Here is a 20,721-nt window from a genome sequence, read left to right as displayed (position 1 = left end):
CGCGTAAAGGGCATAGTCATGGGCCGGTGAACTCCAAATTTCATTTAATAAAGTGAAGTGAGGGATAGGAACACGTACATATTTTTGTTTCTCTCTCAGATCATGGAAAACCAGCGGATGGTTATAAGTTGTCGGTCAAAATGCGATGACCGGATGCTGTAGAAATTGCAACATGTTCAATTCCATCTCATGTTGCAATGGTTTTCCTCGTAATTTGAAGCAAAGTTTCAACAGCTTGATTATCTCACCCGTCGACGTTTGAGAGACTTCTGAACACCAGCAGAACATTCTTTATGCTGACCGTTCTATCACTCACATGCTGTATCCAAACTAAGACTCTTCGATCAATGTTTTTCTGCCATTAACTTTCATTAGTGCACTTTGGATTAGTGATTTCATTAGTGCAACTTCTCAATTTAATGTACTCACGCTGATCATCAATCATGGCTGTACAGTACACCTTGCGCGGACCATTTCTCAGATACTGTAGCTTCTTTGTCAATTGTAATACTGAGACATACAACACATTCCCAAATTTTGCAATTGACGAAGCGATTGAAATGTAACATAGTTCGTTAAATAGTGTTGCTGTTTTATATCTTGGTTTCGACAACACTTTTGTAGCCTTATTTTTATTTGACTGTATTGTAGTTCATTAATGACTTTACAACATGAATGAAATATCTAAATAAATATTTTTCGCCTTACCTTATCTTCGGGTCTTCCTCCTCTTTGTGCTGGATATTCCCAATCAAAGTCCAAACCATCGAATCCATATTCTTTAAGAAATGCTACTACACTCTCCACAAATGTTGTTCTATGTTCACTGTTTCTAGCCATCTGTAAGAATACATTTCGTAATTAATTTGTTTACAACTACAGTAAAACTAGAATGATAGGTCAGAACTATTTTAATTTTGCATGCGTTTGACGAAAATACTACCTTAATAATTGAACTAACACCCGTGGATTGGTGTGAACATTTTACCCTCGGGGTAAAACCGGGTGCAGATAAAAATATATATATATGATAAACTTTTCCCACGAAGGAAGGAAAGATTCAAAACGTGTTTCGTTTGTGAGAGCACAGTTGACGTAGCTAAGACTTCTAAACATAAAAACCAGCAACTAATGTACTCTTAGGATTGGGAAAAGGAGACTTTTATGTAGTTTTTTCTTGTCCCTTTAAAGAGTTCTTATGTCGTCTTCCATTCCCTCGTTACGCAAAAGTAATTACCCGATAAAGAAATATCAGAACAATTAGAAGTACCAGTTTTAGACAGATACTCAAATCCTCATATGATTTTAATGTGGTTGTTTATAACTGAAAAATGTATAACAAAATAATAATAATAATAATAATAATAATAATAATATTAATAATAATAATAATAATAATAATAATAATAAAGCAGTTTTATTTTGAAAATATACTCGTTTCAAATGGTATGTTAACGGTCGTTCGATGATTGCTAACCATATAAGAGTACTATCATACAGCATATTGTAGATTTAAAATATCGAATTCTTAAATACACAAGTGAATAGAACCTATTCTTTGTAAAATTTAACAAGTATGTGACTGCTTAGCAGATACGGTAAGCAGTTAGCTATGAAAAACAGCCCACGTAAATAAATATCTTCAATAAGTAGAATATGCAGAAATTCATCAAAAACTTAAGGAGGGTTCAAGCTTTCAAGTTCATATCATATATATATAGGATTTTCATAAAGTCTGGACGGATTTAATTTGCTTATAATTTTCATAAAAATGCTCATAATGAAATCAAATAAAGTGCAAACGGTAGCGGAAGGATTAAATTTTTACTTGGCAACACTGTTAGATAAGCGGCAACTCTGAACACGTTGAGAGAGGGGGAGGGAGGGCAAGGGTCAGTTTCTTACCAAATTCCATCCATTGTTGTTTTCATTGTTGTTTCAATGTTGACTGTTAAAAGTAAGTTGTAAACTGTATTGGAGTGTGTGCCTTTTAAAGAAATAAATAAATGAAAAACTCTTCTGAGAAGACTATTTTTTTTACCGTATCAAAGATGGCGTCGATGAAAGAGAAAGCGCAATGTGTTCTGTGGTACGCAGAGCTAAAATCACCAATTCTGGTGTGTCGAAAGTTCACCAAAGAGTTCAAAAAGCCGGCACCGACTGAGAGTGCAATCCGAAAGTGGCATGCTAAGTTCTTGGAGACAGGAAGCGTCCTGGACCGTCCTCAAAGTGGGAGGCCGCCAACATCGCCTGCAACAGTGAGCAGGGTAAGGGATTCCAGCGCCGCCTACGCGAATGTGTGGACGTAAATGGCGCCCAGTTGGAGGTGTGGCTGCGAATGAACTGAGCTGGTGCAGATTACAGGTAAAAATTTAATCCTTCCGCTACCGTTTGCACCTTATTTGATTTCAATATGAGCATTTTTATGTAAATTATAAGCGAATTAAGTCCGTCCAGACTTTATGAAAACCCTATGTATATATGCTACTATATTACGAAGATGCTACTATATACGGTGTTTAAAGTATATATATATATATATATATATATATATATATATATATATATATATATATATATATATATATATATATATATATATATATATATATATATATATACTTTAAACACCGTATATAGTAGCATCTTCGTAATTCAACTTGGATGGGATCAAGGCTATACGATCTTGGGTTATATGGAAAAATAGGCAAATTCTAAACTTCTTCGGGCTTTGTACAATATAGTAGAGTATCTATAAATAAATTATTCGGTTTTAAAATCGACTTAATATTACGACTATTTTATAATACAGAGTTGTACTACTACTTTTGTTAAATCAATTTGTTGTTTTCAAACATGAAGAAAAAGAATGTACTGAATCTTCCGGAAATTGATTCGATGAGAACTATTCAATTTTGTTCGTATTTCGACAACTTTCTACGATTACATCACTCATAGCAGGATTTAAAAAAAAAAAAAATGGTTTGATCTGGTCTCTGGAGCTCCTCTAACTTTGTGTAGCAACGAATCTTCTTTTGCTTTAAGCAATCGTTCTTCCAAACAAACACTCGATCTAACATTTACTGTAATACAAACTCTACTAGATGGTGAAAAAAGGTCTCATGCTAGAAGTTTCAATTTCGCCCAGTACATCCGCTGGAGGATGTTTGTTGCTATCTAACGCTGCAATGTGTAACTGTTTCTACTTTCATTTCAATCGTAAACAAGGGGATATGAATAACCACCGTTAAAGTAACCGTTACTCATGAATGATATGAACGGATTGACTTTATTAACGAACTCGATCAAGATAATCACTATAGCTGTGTATTGCGCAAAGAAAAAATCGCTTTTGTTCAAGAGTTATCGTGTGTAGTAACGGACGAACTAAGATTAGAATGTTTTAAGTTCCACGTTCGTGATCCTAATATAAACAAACATAGAGCAAATATCTTAGAAACACTTTGAACCCGACTGGAGTAGTCAGGAAGAATGATGTGTGTTTTCGGATCCTTTTGGGTGAATCGGACTATAAAGAACCTTAAATTATTGAAATGTGTATTGTTTAGACTGTGCTATACGTATGTGTATAACCAATACTTACGTCTGAGTAGGTAACAGATCCTTCATTCCATCCTCCTATCGCAAGAAGAGCCTTCAAATTGGGATTTTTGTTCTTCAAGTTCACGAATCTTGTGTATGCACCTGGAATAATATATAAATACCATGACAAAGAACTTGAAAAAGCAAAATCAAAAGTTCTTAATAAATCATATGTATATTAATTTTATTGTAATGACAATTACGGTGGCGTAGCTGGTATGATATCTATCTTCAAATGTACGAACTGGGTTGTAGCCCCGTTGGGTGAAGGGTATTTCGCGTCTACCCTCATTTGAATGCAGCTTAGGAGCTCTCTTACTCTTAGTAAATAGGTATCTAGAGAAAACTGAGGAGTAAAAGCCTAGGCCTGAGGGTGTGCTGACTCCTATATTAATAAATAAATGCTAAAGTAAAATAAATATAAAGCTTTGTCTTTAGATTGCCTGTAGGCTTCGTTGACTTGTTCCAAATGGAAGGTGTAACTTTACCATATTATTGTAATGATATGTAGCGATAAGTGTATATTTTTTTTAAAAAATATATATATATATATTATGAATTACATTATGTTTGTTTTATTTATCACCTTTAATGGGGAAAACACAAATACAACTACCAGTAGGAAAATTGCGGCATTCCGTGTAGTAGAGGCAAACCCAACAACGGCTTGTATCTTAAAAATGCAGGCTGAACGGTCAAAATAATCGCCCATTTCTTTTGAAAATGTATTTTCTTTAGGCATGAAAAACTGGCTGCCACAGAGCAGTTTGGGTATTAGCACTCGAATACTTCAAACTTAATTTCCAATCATTCAGATTGCATGTGAATTTTGTTAAATTGTCCCTTAGTACTCGGAACGCCTCATATGTGACTCGGATCCTACGTTAGATTGTGCAATGCATGTGTATAGCATTTTCTGGTCTATGTACGCATCTGCATTGCTCTACTTCATTTTATATTTCTCACTATGTTACCATCCTGACAAATAGATGGATGGAATGAAGATCAATGATGAACTATTAGCAAAACTGGTAAGATAAGAACATCATTGGGGACAATTTGAAACAGGTAAAGTAATGGTTCATGACAGTGATAACTTCAGAGTGTGCCCCAGAGAAGAAAATCTTCCTGGAGCTTATCTCCGATTGTCCACAACGTAGGTTACCAGGTTTTCACAGTACTAATTTCCCTCACCGTGACTGAAAATCTTCCTGGGAAAATTCTTTTGAAATGATCACGACTAATGGCAATATTTCAGAATTAACCATTTATTAAGAATATGATAAAAGTACGAAAGAAGGTGAAAGATGGGGAAAAGACGAATTAAGCATCCTATGGGAAAGCCTGAAAAGTTAAAAATAGCATTGCTCTCTCAGAGAAAAGTTGAACTCTCGTCGTGAAAGCTTAAAATAACGAATAAAGTGATTTAAATCTATACTTTGTCATTTACCTTTTCCATAATTGTCATATAAATCGTTCCAAGGGTCTAAGGATTTGATTGTATTAGTCGTAGAATCAAGTCCAGCAAAAGTGTAAATGATATGAGTGCATAAATCCACGTTAATGTTCTCTACATCAAATTTGCCTTCTCCTTGACGATAGGTAGCCCAACTAGCAAAGTAACAAACCACTCGGTTTTCCGCACCTGTAATATAAAACAAGAATACATTTCTATTTAAGAAATATTTGAAGAAGCAAGATAGCGCATATAATATTCAAGATATAGTGTTAAATTTCTCAACTGCGAATGCGAAATTGAATTCACAAGATACATAGCTCTCAATATGGCGACAGAAAAAAATTTACGTTGCAACTGTTCCTACAATATCAGAATGGCTCTTTTTCTTATAAATCCACATCAGAGTTTGCCTCAGTTGAGGCTTTACAGGCCTTTGAAGTTGCCAGCATGTAATAGATTTCCAATTCGGATTAAAGCAAAGCATCTGTAATGTATGTCAACCCGCTCTGCGTAACTCTTCTACTGGTTGCCTGACACAAGAATTTTAATCTTACAAACGGCCTACGACAGTGTTAATCTTATGGACTCCAAACCATTCCTAAAACGTTAAATAGGGAAAGAGAACGGCACGTTTTCTGAAAATTTGGATTAGAACTTGCGAATCTGGAGTTAACCAGCGAAAAGGGCACATTTCTAGAGCTTGTGATTCCGGGAGATCATTGTCGAAAGGAATTGGCTACCAACGTATAAACGTAGCATCTCTCTATATGAAAGAAGTCCTAAGTGAGTGAGTGAGTGAGTGACTGAATCAATATAAATAAATATATATTTCTATCTTTTACCTTTTAGGTATGGAAATCTAATGTTGAAGCCGGAGGTGGTAGATATACGTATAGCATTTCTCATTATCCCTGACCGTTTTTACTGACACCTGTCGATAGAGAGACAGATGAACGAACAGAATATACGTTTTATAAAAATTTCTATGCATAGCATAGTTTGGAAGTCTAAAAATCCTGAACTGAAATATGTTTGATTACTTGACAGTGAATATCAATATCATTTGTAAATCACTTCTGCGAAGAGCTTTCATTTCTTTTACTTCATCCTAGATAAACTTTTATTTTTCAGAAAAGGTTTAATGTTACTAAACACCGAGGCCATCTTTTTTTTTCAGCACATCCACCCATTTCGTATATACAGATGTCTTTTTTTATTCTTCGAAATTTACCGATTTATTTTAGTTTAACGCCCCGTGATTAAGTACCTAAACTAAGGAAGACGGTTATATTAAGATGGATGATATTAGAGGAACAGAGAAAGGGGAAGGAATCAGGAGAACCCAGAGAAAACCCACGCACACGGTGTTGATCCATTCCACAAAGCCCACTTGAGGAAGTTGGTTTCGAACCGGAATTTTAATGATTTCATTTTACTGATTCCTTTGACCAGTCTATTCAAATTTCTTTTGTTTTGTAAACATGAATTTATGTTATATATAAATATAATGTTGTTTGAATTATGTATTTAAATAAAATTTGATTTATAATTAGTTAACATTGGATAAATAACAAAATTTAATTTTTCCAACAAGGAACATTTGGACATAAGTTATTTATTGTGTACAATTGTAAATTCCATGATATAGACAATTGAAATAATTAGATTTTTATCAGTATTACAATAGTATTACAATACTAGTAGCTGGTTACAGTAATAATATTATGTGCTCTTTTTAAGTTCTACTGATAAAAATTTACAGATCTTCTGTATGAATTATGCTAATTGATTTTGGTGCGGTGAATTAATTTCTATCCCTGCTAAAATATGCTAATTTTGATTTTCGAATATACAGGAGAAAATAACTGATTTCTAGACATAAACATCGAAAAATACTTCATTAATGTATTACTGTTTTCATAATAAACAGATATTCAAGTATCCTTACGTGAGGATCACCAACTTCTGAAAATACGTATTCTATGTTACACAATCTTTACTTTAGTGGTATGTCGCCTGTATAAAACGTTTCTTCCACATATTACTCCTTCTTTGAAAATAATTAAATATTACATGAAACATTTCCATTTTTATGCGAGTCTAAAGTAAACCAATTTCACTTTTTAAAAAATCAATACATTACTTACCCAAAGAAGGAGGAATTGCAAAAAATAAACTTGCGATTAATAGTGCTCCGAACATCATATTGTTATCTGAAATGTAAAGTGAAACATATAATTCATTCGAAAAGTGGAAGAAGATAATAGACAAAAAAAAAAAACAAAAAACAAAAAACAAATAGATATTTTTTTAAAAAGTAATTGCAAAAAAAAAAAAAAGTTTTATGTCCGATGATATACGTCCTATAGTTTAAAGAATGATAAAGAATTAATGAAAAAGTATGGTTATGAAAGAATTCGTGCAGTGATAATGTGGGAAGAAACGAAGAGACCCAAGAAAACCCACAGATTCAATGTCATAAAAGAAATCTTCAAAGAGAAATAATGTTTCTGTTCTTCGAGAAATGGGCGCAGAGATATTTTCCTGATTTTTCGAATTTTCTTTTCAATGCAAAATTTATTCTAACAATATCATCTTAAAATTGTCGTTCAAACTCTCTAAGCCACAAGATAGAGTTTTTCTGATACAAGTAGTTTAGAACAGTTTTGCTGTGCATACGCTAGAAAACTTCTTTATAACGATATAATCACTGGCGTAACTTTTTTTTTTTTTATGAACTGCCAGCAAAAATTATAATCAAAGCGTGTTTCAGTAACCATAGAATGTTTTCGACTCCCCTCTGGCAAGGCAGGGTCTGAGGGTGTGTAATTTACGCCACTGGATATAATCAATGAGAAAGTAGGCTACCAGACAGACTGGTGGCCAATACAGTATTTTAGGGAAGGATAACGTATGTTTTGGACTACTTTTGACATACTTGTGCGGACAGGGAAAATTGAAAAAGGCCTCGGCCCTCTAGATTTTATGATTATGGTCTTCTCACCATACCTAATAATCAATTAACAGATATTCTATACAGTAATAACAAAGTCGATGCAAATTTCATTCAAATAGAAGTAAATTCGAAGTTTGTGGTACAGGAAAATAACTCATCTGTCGTTTATCACCATGTTTACTCTTTCATTCCTTTGCGTTTCAAAAAAGTTCACATTACGTGATGGGTGTAATTCAGACAGCTAAAGTTTGCATTGGGTTTGAAAAAAAAATTAGCATCTTTAATATGTGATACAACTTTGGCATGGGAGACTTTAGTTCGATTTCCGGTGGAGGTTCGTGTAGGATTGCCAACTCTGGAAAATAAAATGACCGGCACCCCTCTAAATTCCCTATGATATAGGTCTAAATGTGAAGTATCTCTGTTCGGATACATCCATGGGAAGGAAATGTACTATCGTGAACAAAAGTGCATTAGCACCTGTATTCTGCATATCCTTAGTAGATTCACGAATAAGCTTAATAGATACATTGTACTATAAGTGAGAAACTGAAATCGGCATTGATCATGTTATTGTATTTACCAGTAACTGCTACTTCTTTAAAATTATCGAAACAGATTAACAAAAGTAGATTAATCTTTACGAGACAATTTTGGATTTGGAAAATGAAATTTATTGTTTAAACTTATACTTCAACTACAGGAAATTGCTTTAAGAAGTATTTTGTCACTTTCAATAAATATATAAAATTGCTTAGAAGTAAATTTCAAATTTTCCCTGATACAGTTGCCGTCATTTCTTTAAAATTATTTAAACTGATGAACAAAATATATTAATCGTTGATAGATGGTGAAAGGTGACAGTTTTGGATTTACAGAATGAAAGTTACTTTTCAAATCTATACTTCGAACTAGATATAAATTTGAACAAAAAAAAAAAAAACCGGTCATACAGGGGCTGGTAAGAAGTTTGTAAAGGCCACCGGCTTTCATCAAAATAACAGCAATATTTCCGGCCAGGCCGGTGAAAAACCGGCCAGTTGGCAACCCTAGGTTCATGTAGTGTGGATCCCACGTGAAGTTGTAATTCCACATTTCATATAGCCTCGCTACTAAGAGGGACGCTAAACTCTACTCAGCCAACTAACATGTGATACGCATATTTTCAATTTGGAATTGAATTCACCCCTTACCTATGACCGATATCAACCCCAAACAATAGAAAATTTTGTAAACCTCAAAGAAAACAGGTGATATGATTAACCAAAAACAATTAAAAAGAAAGTTATCGTAAAACAGACAGCGAAGCAAGACAACTCCAGTTCCTCAAATTTTCAAGTTGGATTTGCGTTTGCCGTTTTATCGTTAATGTATTTAAATCTGAAGCAAGAGGAATAGTTATTAACACCGAGCTCGTCTGTTTGCATTAATAAGTAACTCCGTGTGCAGCTTGGGCTTAGGATCGAAAATGTTAAGTAGGATTGTCCATTGCTCCAAAGTAGGAATGCCATAATCTGAAATGCCAAGATGCAGACACATTTCCATCTGGTTAACTCATTATATATACACATTAACTTTGGACACAAAAGTTACAAGTTTTATCTTTTACTTTGAAGCGTGTTTTGAAAACATTTTGAGAAAATGGAGGAAAATGAACTTTTTTCGTAAACTAAAAATTCATGCTGTATAAGAAAAAAGGCATTTTCATTAAAACATATTGTTCTTTTGTAACTTGTGAACTTTATATATTAAGTTTCAATTACTAATTGCTTTAAAATGAAATTGCCTTTATTATTATTTTGCGACCCACTAAAATTTCATTGAGACATTTTGAGTCATTTTGAGTCCCTTGCACTAGGGTAAATTTAACCATTTTTCGTTTGATAGGTTTCGTTCTCAACTTCAGTGGAAACAAGCCTGCTTCGCATAATTGCAAAAATTTTGTGAAAATTGTCACGAAAAAGCATACATTGTTAAGGTAAGGAGAATTCACTTCTTTACACTCCTTGACAGGCAATAAAGATGACTTTCAGGCCCCTTAGGCAGTCTTTCTCACCCACTTCATAGTACGAACCCCTATTATCACATCTTGTTGCCAGCAACCCCCATAAATAATTTCCGGTTTTTAATGTTTCTTGATTATTCTTGCCTGTCATTTACAATTGAACTTGTGTTTTTCTTGTATTTCAAAACGTAATTTTTCACTAATTTCACTCCTCTTTTATTATGTTTTTAAAACTATTCTCTATTTGTTGAATATTCTTTGATGTATTTGACAATAACTAGAGAAATAAAAGTGCACGTATGTCTACCAAAATAATAATAATAAAAAATCAAATTAATCTTCAAAAATATTATTTTCTGCTACTAGGTCCTAATCACACTATATTTTTCACCTCTCTTCGCGATTTTCCTAGGGGTCCTGCCCCTCCAGGTTGAGAAAACCCACTCTAAGAAAACACATCCCGTTTAATTGTAATTGAAAAACACTTAACAAAAATTATCGTGCAACAGGCAGACAAACATTGAATTAACTAGGAAATTTTGCTAGAGGGGCACATAGCGCCTAACTTCTGCAATGTTCACAGTTTCGGCTGTGGCTCAAGAGGATTCTTGGGGGTAATAGTGTTCTAGGGAAAGAAGCGCCCTCTAGTTACACCTATACAGACACAAATTTTCATCAATATGCCTCTCGCTTTTTAGTAAAGTTAAATTGGAGTTGACAAATAAAAGAGCGACTGAGTGAGCATAGGCTTTGTACACGTTTTTATCAGTGATTTAGCTCATGTAATTGCGTTGCTATCCCTAATTTTGGTATTACAAACCATCATTATTATTAAGTATTGTTCATTAAGAAATATCAAATGTTAGTCCAATTGCATATAGATGCATGTGTGCGAAAACACATCCCAAATTTTCCTAAAGATTTCATTAAAATTGTAGGTATTTCTCTTACCTGAAGAAGTGTTCAGTATCACAGATATAAACGATTTATATCGATTCTTGTATTTTTGCTTCTTTTTATAGGAATAGGCTGTTGACATTTTTCCTTTGTATACTATTGTACAATTTTTTTCTGTCCCAGTTTTCGGAATCAATTTGACGTCGTTGATAAAAGTACTTTTCTTTGATCAAATAGTCAACAACTGATAAACGCAAAATAAAGTACAATACAATTATGCTTATCTATTAAGTACATAATCAATCACTACAACTAAATTTGGAGATTATTAAGATTATTGAGAGCTAATTATAAAGAAGCTGGGTTAGAATAGTCCTTATTTCTAAGAAATTACAGTTCTTGCCGTAAGAAAATGGAGATGAATTTTAATTAATATCTATTTCCTTTACTTGAACGTGGTAGCTGTATACGCCAAAACAATGTAATAGTATATTTCCTATTACGTTGCTGCTAATGTTGAAGGCTATAAATAGATTAGAAGGAATTTTTTTTTAAAAATTCAAGGAACAGCCATCTAAATTTCTCAAAAGATATACATTTAATAATTAAATGTATATGGATTCAACGTTAAAAAAAGGATTTTAAAGGATTAAAAAAAAAAATAATAAAACATCAAGATCACTCAAGTCGATGTCTGCATATCCAACAAAATACAAATTTATTCAATATCAGAAAGAAAACTCTATAACTGAAAATATAGATTTTTAAAATTAACATTTTCGTTTCCAGCAAGGGATCCACGATGACTTAGTAGTAGAGCGTTCACCTCTGGTGCGTAGGGTTCCTGGTTCGATTCCAGTTTCCGTCAAGTGGGCTTTTTGGTCGACAAACGTCGTGTGCACTGAGTTTGTCGAAGTTCTCCCGTTCCCTCTCACTTTCATCATTCCACTATTTCATTCATTGTTATCGTCACCATCTCCTTTAGCCTACATGACAACTCTGGGACGTAAAACTCAAAGATTTCATTTTTCATTTCCAGCATGAATTTTAAAGTTGTTGACTTAATTGCAATGGAACACGAATTTTAAAGTTGTTGACTTAATTGCAATGGAACACGAATTTTAAAGTCCATATTAGAAAAAAATGTGAAATTTCGAATATTTATATTCTCGTATAAAATGAAGTGGGAATGCGGGGGGCGAGATGCGAAAGAACGCCGAGAAAACATACAAAGGCTATCAACAATAAACTTACATATTCTGTTATCATACCAAGGAAGCTATTTACCAGAGATTGACACTCTACTAATGACCTTCAGCTTTCTATTGTTGGGACTGAACAGTGACAATGTCCTAATAGATTCTCAACTATAAGCCTTTCTGTCTGATATTGAATAGATTCGGATATACTTATAGTTAATTCTAGAATATTACACTGGGAGAAAAAAAACTGATTTTTAATCTAGAAGATCTGAAGAGGCGAAAGTAACCAGGATTCAGTATTACACACAAGATTGTCTATATCAGGCTACTCACAGATTTGTTGCTTAGCCAGGGCCAATTTGTACAGTCGCAAATAGACGGAAATGATGTGTGTCCTCCGTCGGCAAGTAAAGGATACAGAAAATCATGGTTATAATCTCGTACTTTGATAAATATTATGTGGACACTACACAGTCCTGGAAAATCTCACCACAACACGAATTTTCTAGAATTGCAGTTCTCCTGCTGTGGCAGTAGCAGCGCCAGGAAATCCGATTGTAGCCGGAATATATGGATTTTTTTTCTTTCTAAATGCACTAGTTTACTGTCTGTGTAAGAATATTAGCATTAAACGGAAGAAAAAATGTCCATAGATGAGGCATATAACAATCGGTAAATCACATTGAGCTGAACAGAATAATAAGGGTGAGAATCAATTTTCATATACAGCTTTTGAGAAAATCGAGAAAGACAAATATTTTGTACACCTAGAAATTGATGCTGTACGATAACTACTTTGTCTATTAAAATAGAAGCGATACGGATAAAATGGAAGTGACACTAATTAAACTTTTCATTAAGACGCTAGCAAGACTACAGTATGGTTAGTTAGAAATAGGTCTAGCCCAAAATCATGATTATCTCTTAATCTTTAATTTTTGTTGTTGAAGTATTATATTGCTCACTATACAGTATATATCAAATTACATCAAGCTGAACAAAAATACATACTTGAGTAGGGGTGCCAATCCCCCCAAAGGCTGTGACACTAATCCATCCCCAAATTAACAAAGTAACCCTCCTCGCATTTAATTTTACATCTCTTCCTACCTCAACACTTGAGATTATTGGTAAGAAAAAAAAGACTCAAGACTCACACTAGAAGCACACAAACGTTAAATGTAAATGTAGTTTATTTCAACATAAAATTGATAGTACACTTTAGGATGTTTCATTTTGTAAGCTAAAAAATAAAATGTAAAATCTTTACAGACTTTATTATAACGAATTTTAAGAAGATTGGATGATATTTAAAGGTTGCATACTTTGATCAGTTTTGTAAAAGTAAGCAAAAATAGGATTTTTCAAGGTTAATTACTTTTATTTTTAAAACTAGAAATCACAAACTTAAAATGATACTAAAACTAGACACTAAGATTAATAAGTAGTATGATAGACAAAACATGTGTTACTCGTATTAATCAACTTTCAATGATGCAACCCCTTCTTTTGTTCGCTAGGTGACGACTTTTCTGTGATGCTCGACTATTCTCAACAAAAAATTTTGTTGTTCGTCCCTGACTTAAAAGTTTTAGCACAGGAATTCCTCTTTCTCTTGTACACTTAATTAAAAGTTATTTTTATTTTACTTTTTAACAGACCTAAAATTCCCTATACATCTCGATATTAACTTATAATCAGTATTTTACTGATTTATTTTTTACACGTATGTTTATGTTAAAATTACCTTTATTTTGGCATATTGTTATATTTATTTTGACAACCATTAACCAAAAGCAAGGCTACATGATAAAAAGTACATGACATATTTTCTTAAAGATACAGAAAAAAAATTGCATAACTCCAGAAATTGTAAGGTTTAAAAATTACATCAAGTTATACAAGTAAAAGTGAATAATAAAAACATTGAACTTAATGAATCTGACGTTTTAACAACAACCTTTGTTTACTGATCATGGAAAACTGATCAATAATATCCTTCCTCATATGATAATTTGTTTAAAATTTTAGTCTCGCTATTTAAAATTAGTAAGTTATTTAACCAAGTGTTGCCCTTGCTTGTTCTGGGACGACTTTTTAAAATTTTATTTATTTATTTAATTATTTTTACAATTTTGATCCTACTCATGATTCTCTCAGCTGAGCAACTGATTACAGAGGGTGTGAGCAGAATTCTGTAGAGCCCATTTAAGTCTGGAAATCCCGAGAGCTGCTGTAAACACTTGTAAAGCTTAATAAAACATCGTTTAATCCAGTAGCTTCCATGCTGTACTCTTCTTCATCATCAATTTCTTCTCCATCTAAATCTTCTTGAGCAACTTCTGAGTCTAATTTACTACTGTTATTCTTGTCTTGCTTGAAAATCTTAGGCTTTTTTGGTTTGGGTAACAAATCAGAAATGTTTATGTTGTGGTGTGATGACTTGTATACGAATGAGAAATTTTCTAGCTCAGCTACTGTTTCTTCACTATCAAAATAGTAGAAGTCATACAGTTCTTTTATCATATTTGACCGGAGACTCATTTAGTTTGTTAAGTTCATCATGGGAAAAGAAAGCCATTTGGGTTATTAAGGCCAAGGATTGGTTTGAAAAGCGTTCCTGTAATTGAGCAGCAAGTGAGTCAATGATCTTAAAGTAAACATCAGATTTAATTGTTCTTAAAGGTTCAGTTATTACTTCATCAACTGCCAGCTCGTCCATAAACCTTTTTCTCTTCCGTGAAAAATCCCTCCCCCCAAAAAAATTTAATGACACCACTGCAGTTTTTCCGACTTTTTACGTGCAGGACATCTATAGTTCATAATGATGCTGAGACGCATCCAGGTCAATGCTAAAATGAGAGAAATGTAAGGACGTTGTCAAAGGGAACAAACACAACATGTCCAGACCTGGGTTTTGACGTAATTGGACCTTGGTGATAACCCATTCGTTATTGAAGACATTCGACGAATTGTTTCCAGGTTTTGCAGCCAAGTGTACCAAAAATTGTATAAGAGTGGCAGAAATCATGACATTTCCTAATGACACATACAGAATGGCTTGATGAAGAACTGACATTTAAATTCCCTAGACAGATGGAACGTCGATCAAATCCTGGCGGTTGTCCATCGAAAGATTTCAGAGAATCGATTGACATAACTAAACGGAGGAAAGTGGAAGATTTACGTACATCTGCAAGTACGTCGGAACTGGCTTTTGCTACCAAAATGAGGCTTCGGGTATCCGAACAACAAGATGCAGAAAAAGTACTTCGTGAGGTGACACAAACAACTTCGACTAGAGTTCGTAAGATGAGACAAGCGTTTATGAGCGCAAAGGGCCAGAGCATTTTACTTAAACCGTGCACCAAAGAAGAGGCGCTTGCATTGCTTCTCGATCGTAAGTTAACCAAAAACCAATACAACTGTCTATGTCTTGGTGCCAAAACACGCAGCGCAGACATTTGTCCAAGTTATCACCAATTACTCGAGGCTAAGAAAGTTGTTACCCGTCAGATGAGAGTATTACTGTTTCAGATGTCAGTGCAGAAATTAAATCTCAAGCTTTATTGTATATATATATATATATATATATATATATATATATATATATATATATATATATATATATATATATATAAAAAGTTGAACGAGTCCAGTGCATTGAACAGCAGATTCAAGATCACCTATCAACTATGAATGTCATTGGCTTCCAATTTACTGTGCATCACGAGCTCATTCTCACTATGGTAGATGGAAAAGTTGTAATGCACTCCTGAACAACAAATCTCTTCAAAAGTGTTATATTTGCAAAACATCTCCCAAAGAAATGAACGATTTAGAGAGATTTTCTATGATAGACATAGACGCATCCACATTTCTCTTTGGATTGTCAGTGTTACATGCGTACATACGATTTTTTGAGTGCCTCCTTTATATTGCATATAGACTCGATTTCAAGATATGGCAAGTTCGAAAGAAGCACAAGGAACTATTGAAATCACGAAAACATGAGATTCGGAAGCAGTTTAGAGCAAAAATAGACCTTAATGCGATAGGCCCAAAGTAGAAGACAGTGGAACAAGCAAGGATGTAAACACTGCTAGATGTTTTGCGGACTCACACCGATCTTCGCAAATAATGGGGATTTCTGAATAACTGATTACACGTTTTTCGATGATATTATACGTAATCAATTCTGGACTTGATATTGATCCCAACGTTTTTGACAGTTATGCACTGGAGACAGACTAACTCTTCCTTCATCTTTACAGTTGGTTCTATGTGTCTGCTAGTGTTCATAAAATTCTTGTTCATGAATCGGCTACAGAATGCCATTTTACCAATAGGTCAGCTTTCTAAAGAGGCACAAGAGGGACTTACGAACATTTCGGAAATATCACTATTACGAATCAAGATATGTTGCAAATGCTCCTTATTACTTCTGATCCCTTTCTTTCAAGTATTAGGCACATGGCTACCGGGAAGAAAAGACGTTGCTTGTGACATGAAGGACAACTGCTGTTAAAGACGTCGGAGCGTGGAGCATAAGGAGCCAACGTGGCGTCGAGCAAACAAAAGAATGAAGGCATTCCATTTTTATTCAGCGATATTGATAGTGAAAGTGATGATTGACTTACAAATGTGGTTTACAAAATGAATTCTCGATTTTCATTTATATGTGTGAGTGTAATGAAGACTTGTATGCATGAATGTAGTGCAGATTTTTATGTGTGTGTGTGCTGACGTAATGCATACCAATACGCAGTACTTTATCAGTATTTACAAACATTTCCTACAAACTCTCTCCAGCACACAGGCTAGCGCAACCGAACGATGAACGTGTTCGTTAATTCTTAGTACTATAAATATACAATTTTCACATATTTGAGGCATTAGAAGCATTTTGTATCCTCGTCGCCAAAAGTGTCTTTACATCGCCGTGACGGGTATGTGAACGCGCAATACTCTAAGGAAGGGATGGTTGCATAAGAATTTGTGATTAATTTTGAAGAGTTTTTATTTTGACTAGGGAAATAACGTAGGTATAGAGAGCAAAGGCACAGATTTCAAGCATCAGTGCACTGTTATCTCTGTTTTTCAATTTATTGCCTTATATGTTAAGTTAAACACCACAACATCTGTCACTTATAGCGTAGATCATCTTACTTTTCAAAATTGCTACTTTAGCTTATTTGTCCAAACACTAATCTCCAGACATGATGTAGAGAGAAGAGAAAGAAAGAGATACAACATCAGTAAGATTTATGTAATTTACTAAGGAACTATAGGGACTGACTGAGCTAATTACTGCTACTATCGCTTTTTACTCTTCAGGAATTTACTACGACATGTTTCCTAAGTCCTAAATCTGTGTATGAATTATATCATTCGCCTCACTGTAATTATTTGGAAATGGAAACTGATTACCGCTGAACGTGAATATGTTTCGCTGTCGTAAAGCAAGGACCGTAATAAATGTAAATAAGGCTCTCATTATTATATAAAACACAGAAGTATTTATTCCGTGTATAAAACACTATAATACAGTAACTAAGCAACATCAAAAATCACTAACGCCCGCAGAATTTTTTCCAACGGGGGGGAGGGAGGCAAAAGACCCATATAGAAAAATCTTTGAGTTTTACGTCCCACGATTATGCCGGTTAACCTAAGGGAGACGGTGATGATGAGTAATGAATGAAATGGTGGAATGAAGAAAGTGGGAGGAAACGGAACAACCCCGAGAAAACCCACGCACACGGTGTTTGTCTAACACAAAGATCAATTGGCGTGGGCTGGGGTCGAACCCGGGACCCCAAACAGCAGAAGTGAACGCTGTACCAATGAGCCATTGCCTCCCCTGACTCAAACGGCCCCGCGTCAAAAGGGCCCGATTCGAAAGGTCTCCGCAACAAATGGATGCGAGAAAAGTCCCGAATCGAAATGCAACTCACCAAAAGGGCCCGGGTCGAAAGGGGCCGAATCAAAACGCCCCTTGTAAATAGAGCCCGGGTCAAAAGGGTCCACGACAAAATGACCCAAGTCAAAAGGCCATGCGTAAAACGGGCCCGGGGGAAAGAGGTCCGTTACAAAAGGACCCGAGTCAAACGGCCCTGTGTCAAATGTTTCCCGGTTAAAAGGGCCCAAGTCGATAAAAGACAAATCAAAACGCCCCTCACTAAAAGAGTCCGGGTCAAACTTGTCCCACGACAAAATGACCCAAGTCAAAAGGCCTTGCGTCAAACGAGCCCGGGTGAAAACCCACGCAACGGTGTTTGTCCACCACGAAGTTCAATTGGCGTGGGCTGGGATCGAACCCGGGATCGCAAGCAGCAGAAGTGAACGCTCTACCACTGAGCCACCGCAGCCCTTGAGTCAAACGGCACCGCGTCAAAGAGCCCGGGTCAAATGGTCTCCGCAATAAAAGAGCGCGAGTGAAGTCCCGAATCAAAACGCCCCTCATCAAACGGGCCCTGGTCAAAAGGAGCCGAATCAAAATGCCTCTCATAAAAAGAGCCCGGGTTAAAGGGTCCCTCGATAAAATGACCTAAGTCAAAAGGCACTGCGTCAAACGGGCCCAGGGGAAAAAGGGGCCTGCTGCAAAAGGGCCCGAGTCAAACGGCCCCGGGTTCAAAGGGCCCGAATCGAAAGGGGCCGAATCAAAATATCCCTCATAAATAGAGCCCGGTCAATCGGGTCCCACGACAAAATGACCCAATTCAAAAGGCCCTGCATCAAACGGGCCCGCTGCCAAAGGGCCCGAGTCAAACGGCCTCGGGTTAAAAGGGCCCGAATTGAAAGGACCCGAATCAAAACGCCCGTCATAAATAGAGCCCGGTCAAACGGGTCCCACGACAATATGACCCAAGTCAAACGGACCTGCGTCAAACGGGCCATTGTCAAAAATTGGCCCGCTATAAAATCGCCTAAGTCAAACGGCTCCGCGCCGAGAGGGCCCGGGTCAAAATGTATCCACAACAAAAGGGCCCGAGTCAAAACGCTCGAATCAAAACGCCCCTCATCAAAAGGGCTCCGGTCAAAAGAACTCTGCAACGAAAGGGCCCGAGAATAGTTTGTTAACGCAAAAATTTGGGGTTTAGGTAGCGATAATAAACATAACAATTGTAATGACTGTCTGCATTTTTGCATTACGTTACTATACTCACAAGTAAACCTTACGTTTGGGTGAATCGAGTTGCTGACTGAGACACATATCAGAAAGTAGTACTAAATGTGGTCAGTATTTCAGTGAAGTTTTAGGTGCGAAGCTCCAGTGGTTTAGGAGATACAGCTACCAGAACATCACATGGAAGTACAGAATAGTCTTCATACAGTTGGAGGTAAAAGCTCTGTAAGACCTCTTGTAATGACAAAAGGTGAATAACAAATACATGGGTACATATTAGGACTAGGGGGAAGTCATATAGTAATGGTATACCTGACGGCTGCCATCTTGAAATCCGCCATTTTGAATTAAGGTTAAGTTTTTAAAATAGGAATAGGGTCATGTGATACATGATTTAAGGCGCAAATTTAATCAGAAGAACAATGGTGACGTTAATTTTGATTTACGCGCAACTGGTAAAAAGTTACAGGGAAATTAAATATTGTTGCAGCATATGTATTAGTCCTTTACCCCACCTTGTAAATTTTGTGTTAATGATAATAATTAAATAAAAAGCAGGTGGATAAATATTAGGTCTATGGTAAGAGTTGCCTTGATGTCGGTCATGTTCAAATCCGTCATTTTGAATCAGACAAAAGTCTTAAACAAAACGCATAACAGTGATACCTTATTAATAGCTAATTTTACCATAAATCCAACGATATAACCATTTTTGCTTTATCATTAACCAGCATTTGTTATCGCATAAACAAGTTCCTAATTTAAGGAAAAATGATCAAAGTGGAATTGAGTCACAGTGAGCACACCTGACAAAGGCAATCGAGTTACACTTGACACATTTGTCGTTAACAATTCCGTCAAAGCAGTAGTCGTAAGGAGCGATCCATTTAATTTTGTGCTGGTTAATGATAAAGCAAAAATGGTTATATCGTTGGAGTTATGGTAAAATTTGCTATTAATAAGGTGTCACTGTTATGCGTTTTGTTTAAAACTTTTGTCTGATTCAAAATGGCCGCCATCAAGGCAACTCTTACCGTAGACCTAATATTTATCCACCCGCTTTTTATTTAATTATTATCATTAACACAAAATTTACAAGGTGGGGTAAAGGACTAATACATATGCTGCAACAATATTTAATTTCCCTGTAACTTTTTACCAATTGCGCGTAAATCAAAATTAACATCACCATTGTTTTTCTGATTAAATTTGCGCCTTAAATCATGTATCACATGACCCTATTCCTATTTTAAAAACTTAACCTTAATTCAAAATGGCGGATTTCAAGATGGCCGCCGTCAGGTATACCCTTACTATTTGACTTCCCCCTAGTCCTAATATGTACCCATATATTTGTTATTCACCTCTTGTCGTTACAAGAGGTCTTACAGAGCTTTTACCTCCAACTGTATGAAGACTATTCTGTACTTCCATGTGATGTTCTGGTAGCTGTATCTCCTAAACCCCTGG

At 35.4% G+C, this 20,721-nt stretch overlaps 1 protein-coding gene across 2 annotated transcripts in view; it reads right to left on the bottom strand.

Annotated features, from left to right (window-relative positions):
* Window positions 1–20,721, bottom strand: part of LOC145675263 (acidic mammalian chitinase-like) — a 354,567-nt gene that overhangs the window by 21,969 nt on the left and 311,877 nt on the right. The window contains exons 1-5 of one of the 2 annotated variants that reach the window (XM_081745648.1): window positions 10,975–11,082; window positions 7,210–7,275; window positions 5,054–5,248; window positions 3,605–3,705; window positions 709–840 (exon numbers count right to left, since the gene is read on the bottom strand). In XM_081745648.1, the coding sequence (XP_081601774.1) occupies window positions 709–840; window positions 3,605–3,705; window positions 5,054–5,248; window positions 7,210–7,275; window positions 10,975–11,062 (582 nt within the window). In that variant the 5' untranslated portion in view covers window positions 11,063–11,082. Of the gene's footprint in view, window positions 1–708; window positions 841–3,604; window positions 3,706–5,053; window positions 5,249–7,209; window positions 7,276–10,974; window positions 11,083–20,721 lie in introns of those variants that run through there. The other variant, XM_081745651.1, reaches the window with a different exon arrangement.

This window comes from Thermobia domestica, chromosome 2, assembly GCF_964235325.1.
Source record: "Thermobia domestica chromosome 2, izTheDome1.hap1.1, whole genome shotgun sequence".
NCBI lineage: Eukaryota > Metazoa > Arthropoda > Insecta > Zygentoma > Lepismatidae > Thermobia > Thermobia domestica.
The sequence above is the reverse complement of the archived record's forward strand: the minus strand, read 5'-3'. Positions and strand labels throughout refer to the sequence as shown.